The sequence below is a fragment of the Sinocyclocheilus grahami genome, unplaced genomic scaffold, assembly GCF_001515645.1.
Source record: "Sinocyclocheilus grahami isolate Dianchi unplaced genomic scaffold, SAMN03320097.WGS_v1.1 scaffold1524.1, whole genome shotgun sequence".
In the NCBI taxonomy this organism is placed as follows: domain Eukaryota; kingdom Metazoa; phylum Chordata; class Actinopteri; order Cypriniformes; family Cyprinidae; genus Sinocyclocheilus; species Sinocyclocheilus grahami.
In genome coordinates this window covers 178530-187097 of record NW_015506703.1, presented here as the reverse complement: position 1 = coordinate 187097, position 8568 = coordinate 178530, and the positions used below count along the sequence as shown (strand labels likewise).

General features: G+C 38.6%; 2 protein-coding genes across 4 annotated transcripts; one reads left to right on the top strand and one right to left on the bottom strand.

Annotated features, from left to right (window-relative positions):
- Nucleotides 1–847: 847 nt before the first annotated feature.
- Nucleotides 848–3364, top strand: LOC107570943 (60S ribosomal protein L19-like). The gene is made up of 6 exons (XM_016257223.1): nt 848–916; nt 1670–1776; nt 1866–1988; nt 2161–2281; nt 2856–2966; nt 3167–3364. The coding sequence occupies exons 1-6, from the start codon at nt 912–914 to the stop codon at nt 3288–3290; spliced, it is 591 nt and encodes a 196-aa protein (XP_016112709.1). The 5' UTR covers nt 848–911; the 3' UTR covers nt 3291–3364.
- A 209-nt stretch (nt 3365–3573) lies between these two features.
- LOC107570942 (sialic acid-binding Ig-like lectin 10) lies at nt 3574–8568 on the bottom strand. Of its 3 annotated transcripts, none has more exons than XM_016257221.1 (7): nt 8218–8566; nt 8053–8120; nt 7627–7953; nt 4809–5108; nt 4447–4719; nt 4154–4238; nt 3574–3934 (listed from the first exon to the last, which is right to left on the bottom strand). In XM_016257221.1, the coding sequence occupies exons 1-7, from the start codon at nt 8244–8246 to the stop codon at nt 3844–3846; spliced, it is 1173 nt and encodes a 390-aa protein (XP_016112707.1). In that variant the 5' UTR covers nt 8247–8566; the 3' UTR covers nt 3574–3843. The 3 variants fall into 3 exon arrangements, with proteins under 3 accessions (XP_016112707.1, XP_016112706.1, XP_016112708.1); XM_016257220.1 differs by having other exon boundaries at nt 8053–8123; nt 8218–8565; XM_016257222.1 differs by lacking the exon at nt 4154–4238 and having other exon boundaries at nt 8053–8123; nt 8218–8568.

Below are 8568 nucleotides of genomic sequence, written 5' to 3'. Positions count from 1 at the left end.
GCTAAAACTCGGTTATTATGAGATTTGTTTTAGTAGTCTCCCAACCTGGTTTCCTGCATTGCCCTCTGATTCCTTCCAAAGTCGAAGACGAATATAAAACAGGACAAAACAAGCTGAGAATAACCAAATAACCAGTAATCAAAGACGGAAGCTACCGTATGCCACTTTTACAATTATTTGCACATTCTCGCTAATTCTTCTAATACTGCACTTTGTATGTATTATTGCATCGCCAAACTATTTGTTTGTCAAATATGAATTCACTACTACAGTAGTACATCTTTCAACAGGCAAAACACTGTCCCCGTGTGGCCTTTTCAATGAAGCAGCACGCTAAAACTAGCCTAGAAATACCACTGCCTAGAGTACCCAGCAGTATCATTTGTGGACCGTACCATTCCTTCTTCTTCTTCTTCTTCTTTTTCTGTTTATTGGCGGTTGGCAGACTAGCTTATTAGTGCATTACCGCCACCATCTGAACTGGAGTGTGGAGCATCGATGCATGTATATGTGTCCTATATGAATATATATCACACTAAATAATAATACTAATAGTCATAAATACATAAATAAAAATAAACAAATAAATAAACATTCACTCCCTTGCGGAGTTCCATTTTCAACTGCATAAACAGTAGAACAAGCCGTACCATTCCTGTTATCGAGGGAGGCATATCATGTTCTAAATGCATATAAATACTCTTACGTGATGAAGTTATAATATAACTGTTTAAAGTACTGACTATACTTCTAATAAGTACATTTAACGCCTTTATAACCATCTACTTTTGTAGTAATCGTATAGTAATTGATTACCTATGGAGTATTCGCCCCCCTCCCCTTAATATAACCGTATAATCGCAAAGTCTCCAGCACTGACAGTCTCTTTCAACTTCCGCTGAGTAGCAGCCATGAGGTAAATTTTCTTTACACGTGTAATACTCGATTTTTCTTATGAATCTAACGCGGAAAAATGTTATATGTTGAGGTGTGCAATCCTTACACTTTTTAAAACAAATAATTAAACGTCTGAAGACGATTTATGGTGCAACGTTGCTATTTGGGTATAATCGCCATGTTGTGCCTTGCGATTGGCAAACGCAACGCCTAGATTCTATTACACTGCGCAGTAAAACGATTATAGCAAGCGTTTAGCATTTTGTGGTACTCTGTTTTAATGTACTTATCTTTTACATTACTATGTTTTATTTTTGTTTATCCGAGGCGGCCAAAGTCCATTTGGTGTATAACGTTACGGCTTGAGTAGGCCGGTTAGCAAACGTGCTCCACATGCTCAATCATGCCCCGTATAGACTAGAGTCACTTCGACGGGCTGCCTGTCCTAAAAGCAAGAGCAGATTAACGGCATCTTGGTCTCTTCTTTCCATATTTTGCTAGATTTGAGTAAGATGACAGGTCTATATTATAATATCATATACATTAATAGTTGATGCAATTATTTTGTACTTGTGTAAACAATGCTGTGGCCTTTTTATATAAAGAAAAGAAAGACAACTTGTTAGGCTGCAGTGTATATTATGTTGCAATCCATGGATGGAGTAATACTTGAATTGTTCAATTAAACTTAGAAATTGGAAATTATGTAATATTGTTCTAAATATAAAATGTTATGCTATTGATCTAAAACGGTCCCCTTCTTTTTCTCCAGTATGCTCAGGCTTCAGAAGAGGTTGGCGTCCAGCGTTTTGCGCTGTGGCAAGAAGAAAGTGTGGTTGGACCCAAATGAAACCAATGAGATTGCCAATGCCAATTCTCGTAAGTAATTCCTTCGATACTTTCCTCTGCATTGGTGCAAACGCAGTTTTTGCCATGGAGTAGTAATTTTCTTCCTTTTGATCTTTTAGGGCAGCAGATTCGCAAGTTGGTGAAGGATGGGTTGATCATCAAGAAGCCTGTAACCGTTCACTCTCGTGCTCGATGCCGCAAGAATACACTGGCACGGCGAAAGGGTCGTCACATGGGCGTTGGTGTGTACCAGTTAAATGGCATTTGGTTATTAGTTGCTATTGCCATGACAACAGGAGTCTTGGCGATCCAAAGAGAATTTAAATTAATGGTGAAAAAATAGTTCTGGAATCTAGGGCACTAAAAAGTGGGTAATCATACTTGAGCTCTTTTCTCGGCTGTGTTTGCATGCAGGTAAGAGAAAGGGTACGGCAAATGCTCGTATGCCTGAGAAGCTGTGCTGGATGAGACGCATGCGTATTCTGCGACGACTTCTGAGACGTTACAGAGAGGCCAAGAAGATCGACAGGCACATGTGAGCTCTTGTTTTCATTTTAATTGCTCACTGTACCCCAAGAGTTTTTTTATTTTTATGAAGTGATGCTATAAAACCATATAGCAGGATTTTCATAATGGCTATTGTGAACATCTTGATTTGGCAAGATCCATTTTCCTTAATAGTCTGAAAGTGTGGATCCACAAATTAATGAATGTTTAACAATTCTGTTTCTCCTTCAGGTACTAATCATACTTGAGCTCTTTTCTCGGCTGTGTTTGCATGCAGGTAAGAGAAAGGGTACGGCAAATGCTCGTATGCCTGAGAAGCTGTGCTGGATGAGACGCATGCGTATTCTGCGACGACTTCTGAGACGTTACAGAGAGGCCAAGAAGATCGACAGGCACATGTGAGCTCTTGTTTTCATTTTAATTGCTCACTGTACCCCAAGAGTTTTTTTTATTTTTATGAAGTGATGCTATAAAACCATATAGCAGGATTTTCATAATGGCTATTGTGAACATCTTGATTTGGCAAGATCCATTTTCCTTAATAGTCTGAAAGTGTGGATCCACAAATTAATGAATGTTTAACAATTCTGTTTCTCCTTCAGGTACCACAGTTTGTATCTGAGGGCAAAGGGTAACGTGTTCAAGAACAAACGTATCCTGATGGAGCACATACACAAGCTCAAGGCAGACAAGGCCCGCAAGAAGCTCTTGGCGTAAGTGTCCAAATGACGTTACCCAGTGTGCACTGCATCATTACACTGCCCAGCTGCTTCATCTCATCTCAACACAAATCTTTTGAATTAAGAGATAAAATAGTGAAATTTTCCATGGCAATTAGCTGTAAAAGTGATCAAACATTGTCTTACTCGGCTGTAAAGAACAGTGCTAATCTGTGTGTCCCTTCACCCTGCAGCGATCAGGCGGAGGCTCGTCGCACCAAGACTCGTGAGGCACGTAAACGTCGTGAGGAGAGACTGCAGGCTAAGAAAGAGGAATTCATTAAAACTCTTTCCAAGGAAGAAGAGACCAAGAAATAAGACTGTCTCATTTTCCTGCCCCAAATGTTCTTCAACTCACTTAAGTGATAATAAATACACGCTTTGCTACAGCTCTTTGGTCTCCAGAGTGTGTTTATGGGTGTATATGCATACAGAGGGGTCATTTTGAGGGTCGTCAACACAGGATATGTATCTTTAGAAATTATTCTTGTGACACCGTAAAAGAAACCATTTCCAAATGTCACAAATTTTTAACATATTATATAAACGGCATATTTCACACAGCACTGCTGCCCATAAGAATTTAACATTTTTAAAAAAATTTTTAGATGAATCAACCAGCCATAAGAAATTACTCTGCATCAGTCTAAAGCGCTGAATACCAACAGAATAGCATCAGTCATTTAAAAAAAGGTAGGCTCTTTTGAAAATACCAAGAGGTCATGGCCATTTTAAAGAAGTAAAGAACTAAATCAATTGTTGACATTTAAGAATTGAAGTGCCTTTTATAAATCTGTTCAACAGATCTCAGAAAATTTCAGTATAAATGCATTCATTGCTGTTTTGCTGCTCAAGGAAACTAGTCGAGTGTTCATGATGTTTTGATGTTGTTTTCAGTCTCTCTGCTCTTTTCCAGTGAGCTGTAGGGCACCTCTGTTAGTTTTTGGTATTTAGCTTTCATCCTGCAGAAACAGCAATACATGGTTATGTTGAAGTGGGCAGCTATCTTTGGGAATGGTAAAAAGCATTCAATACTAGTAATGAGACAACAGCGAACAGAAATGGCTTCTTACAGTTGTAAAGCCTAATAAAAACCATACATTGATTTTCAGTCGGCACTGTATGATATCATTAAAAATATGTAATAAACATCAGTAAACCAATTGATTAAGACTACTTACCAAAAACAAATCACACAGAATGTCAGTGTAACGAATAATGCAATCACCAGGCCTTTGATTGTCCACCTATATGCATTTCTAAGACCTATGTGACAAAAGATTTAAAATCGAGCACTATATTCTATACTAGACTATACTAGATCAAGCACTGTACAGAATCGATTAATTAAAAAAGTGAAATGCAAGATGTGTTTTACTGCTTGAGTAATATTGTAAAACAGTTGAAAACATGTTTTTTCTGATCTGTTTTCCAGCTAGGTAATGTTACCTTATTGACATTTAAATCAGCTCACCTTCAATGATGTTGACTGGAATAGTCACATTTGTCTGACCAAGGTAGTTTCTGCTGACACACATGACAGTGCTGTTACTTGTGAAGTTCACAACATTCATTGTGAAGGTGCTTCTTACAGTGACGTATGATGCTCTGCCTTTAGTAAAATGGTGTTTGTTTTGTAGCAGAGGCCAGTGAATATCGGGCAAAGGCACACCCTGACTGACACACACACAAGTGAGGAGATCCAGTTGCAGAGAACATGCAGAGCTGTTCAGTATCTGAGGATGAGCTGCAAGATACACAATCATAAAACACTTATCAGCAAGAGTTATCAAAAGCTTTTCAGTGTGATAAATTATAATGTGAAATATGACTCACAGTGAACCGTCAAAACTGTTTTAGCACTTGCACTCAGATATTTCCCAAACGTTGCTTCACATGTGATCTCTGCTTGATGATCCTCAGGTACAGGCGTAAAAAGGAGCCGTTCAGAATACCCTGAATAGTCATGCAATTCTTTTTTAGATTTTTGAATTAATAGTGGTTTTGAGCTGAACCCTTTCCAGGCTATTTTTGGATCAATACCAGGGCAGTGCTTTGAAAGGCTACAGTTTAAAAAAGTCTCATTTCCAGCTAAAAGGTTCTTGGAGTAAGTTCTTGGAGTCAGCTCCACATTCGCTAGAGAAAATAAAGACATAAAAAGTTTATAGCATAACATTTAATCATGTAAACACTAAATACGCAACATTAAGACAAAACACTGCAGGTGATTGGGATTTAAATGTTAACTAATACAGTACAGTCATGGCCAAAATTTTTGGCAGTGACATAAGTTTTGTGTTTTGCAAAGTTTGCTGCTTAAGCTGTTGTGTTTATTCACATTGTTTCTAGATTATTGTGTAGAGTGATCAGATGCATTTTAAATAATTGCTAAAAGCTTCAGTGGCCAAAAAAATGAACTTTTCACAAAAACAACAAATTTCATTGTTTTTTGATCCTGACAAAATGACCAGCCAACATTAATTGACTAATCAAATCAGCAGCACATGTGAAAGTGTGAATGAGTACTAGTCAGGTGAAATCGCTATTAGATTGAAGAGCAGACTGATTGCTATAAAAGGAGGGAAGAAGCGCTTCCAATTGTGTTCTTGTTCAATGGTTACCTTCAAAGAAACATGTGCTGCGATCATCGCTTTGCATCAAAATGGCCTCACATGCAAGGAAATTGCTACAAAGAATATTGCACCTGAAAGAACCATTTACTGGATCATCAAGAACTTCAAGGAGAGAGGTTCGACTGCAGTGAAGTCTTCAGGACGTCCCAGAGTGTCCAGCAAGCTCCAGGACGTTTCCTCCTGAGGAGTCAGCTACAGAATCGTGTCACCAGCAGTGCAGAGCTTAGGAATGGCAGCAGGTTGGTGTGAGAGCAGCTCAGTGAGGCCAAGACTTTTGGATAATGGCCTGGTGCCAAGAAGGGCAGCAAAGAAGCCACTTCTCTCCAAGAAAAATGTCAAGGACAGACTGAAATTCTGCAGGAAGTACAAGGAATGGACAGCAGAAGACTGCTGCAAAGTTATTTTCTCTGCTGAAGCTCCCTTCCGACCATTTGGGACATCTGGAAAATCGGTTGTTCGGAGAAGAAAAAGTGAACGCTACCATGAGTCCTGTGTTGTGCCAACAGTGAAGCATCCTGAGACCATCCATGTGTGGAGCTGCTTTTCAACCAAGGGAGTGGGCTCTCTCACAATTCTACCCAAAAACACTGCCAGGAATAAAGAATGGTATCAAAACGTCCTGCAAGAGCGATTTCTTCCAACGATCCATGAGCAATTTGGTGATGATCAGTGCATTTTCCAGCATGATGGAGCACCATGTCACAAAGCAAGAGAAAGAAGAGGCTCGAGATCATTTGAAATTTTGGATCCGTGGCCAGGCAACTCCCCGGATCTCAATCCCATAGAGAACCTGTGGTCAGTCCTCAAAAGGCGAGTGGACAAGCAGAAGCCCACAAATTGTGATCATCTCCGAGAACTAATAAGGCAAGAATGGATTGCCACCAGTCAGGATTTGGCCCAGAAGCTGATATCCAGCATGCCAGAGCGAACTGCAGAGGTTATGAAGAACAAGGGTCAACACTGTAAATATTGACTCATTATATATATTTTTTGCCAATAAAAGCCTTTAAAACTTATGATACGCTTATCATTATTTTTCAGTATACCATTGAACTGTGGAAAAATAATCTACAAATACTGAAGCCGCAAACTTTGCAAAACACAAAATTTATGTCACTGCCAAAACTTTTGGCAATGACTTGTAGGTATCGTCATGTTTTCCCCAGTTGAACAATCATATTACTTAAAGACAACTGTTTTGTATGGCAAGTTTTCTGCAATGTTACATCTAAATATGTAAATGAAGCACTAATTAAATATGCACACATTTTAATAGATTTCAAACCGTAATCTGAAAATTGGATAAAGCCAGATTCAAAATTCTGGTTTCATATTAGCGTTAAAGGTTTTTACAGAGGGGATTTTGGAACGGTGTTATCACTCCATCAATCTAAAAAAATACTGTACACAACCATACACCATATTTGTAGGAATACAGTAACACACAAATCCGGTTAATGTTACTTGAACAAAACCTCTGTAAAAACCTTCAGAATATAGACAGGAATATAACTGTAAATTTTGAGGTATGTAAGTTCTACTGAAGTGGAGATTTCTGGCTCAGTGCATGTAGCCCAGAATAACTAAAAACTGACCAGTGCATGAAAAGAAAACATGATTTAGCCTGTTGTGTCTTGCCTTCAAACTGAATTAACTTAAAAATTATATAATAATACATGACATAATTTAATATACTGAAATACAAATGCCTAAGAGTTTTTTTAAATTAAGAATTAATGCAATCAAGTCAACTGAATTAAATGTATTTAATAAAATATAACAATTTAATAATTTAATATACTGAAATACAAATGCCTAAGAGTTTTTTTAAATTAAGAATTAATGCAATCAAGTCAGCTGAATTAAATGTATTTAATAAAATATAACAATACAAATTGTTGTGGTGCTGTCAGTGTTGTCATGGCAATATTTCAAATTTCAAAGCAATGAAAAACTCTGATACCATAATTATTTAGGAAAGATTATTCATTTAGCCTTTTTTGTAGTGTCCACTTACATACCAACACATGAGGCCACTTTAACCCTATCAGGAAAAATGTGTCTTTCGTTCGCTCCCCATTCTAGCATGAACCCGTACTCCTCAGGTGTGTCCCACACGTCCCGCAAAACAACGCTGCATTCGGATTCCGTAGAAATCATCGGCCTCATCAGTCCATGCTTCTTCTGCACCTCGGCTGGACTGAGGGGGAACTCGGGACTGCGTCTGAACCAGACCTGTCGGCCGGAGAGCGCTCTCATTGGAGCAGTAAACGCACAGGGGATCCAGGCACGTCCTCTCTTAGCTCCGATAAGCTTTTCTGTCAGTCGTAATGTGAAATCATAATCTCCTAAATACAATACTTAGTATGAAAATGTTTTGTAATCGACACAGTTCGATAGTTAAAACATAAAAAAGAGCAAATGCATGTCTTATGTTTTGGTCTCACCTCCTGGCCCTAGGCATCCATTACATAATCCAGTCATGAACAGGACACAAAGCAGAACAGACAGCAACCTCCTATAATGTTTTGTGCGAACAGTGTCAACAGATTTCACACAGACTGAACATTGTCTTAAAAAGTTGAGAAATGACTAAAATATAGGCTACCCACCATTTCATCATTTTTGTGTAGACCTCCATCTCTTTGAATAGCTCCTTCTTCGTGTGTTGTCTAGCCTACTTGTTTGCTAATAGTTTTAGAAACCAGTTCCTCATAATAACCAGGCTTGTGAGATCATGTCCTGTGTCGTTACGCATACCTCACTGAACCAGTGATTTCGTAAGGGTAAGAAACACCCCCAAAACGATTGAACGCCATTATACATGCAGCAACAATCTATACACAAGCTCATCTCTGAAAACGGAAAACGGACCCTTCTAAATCTACAATCTCAGCCTGTGTCTACTCTCTAGAACCTCGGGAAAAAATGAGTTATGATAGATCTGGGACTGCGTAGCGCCT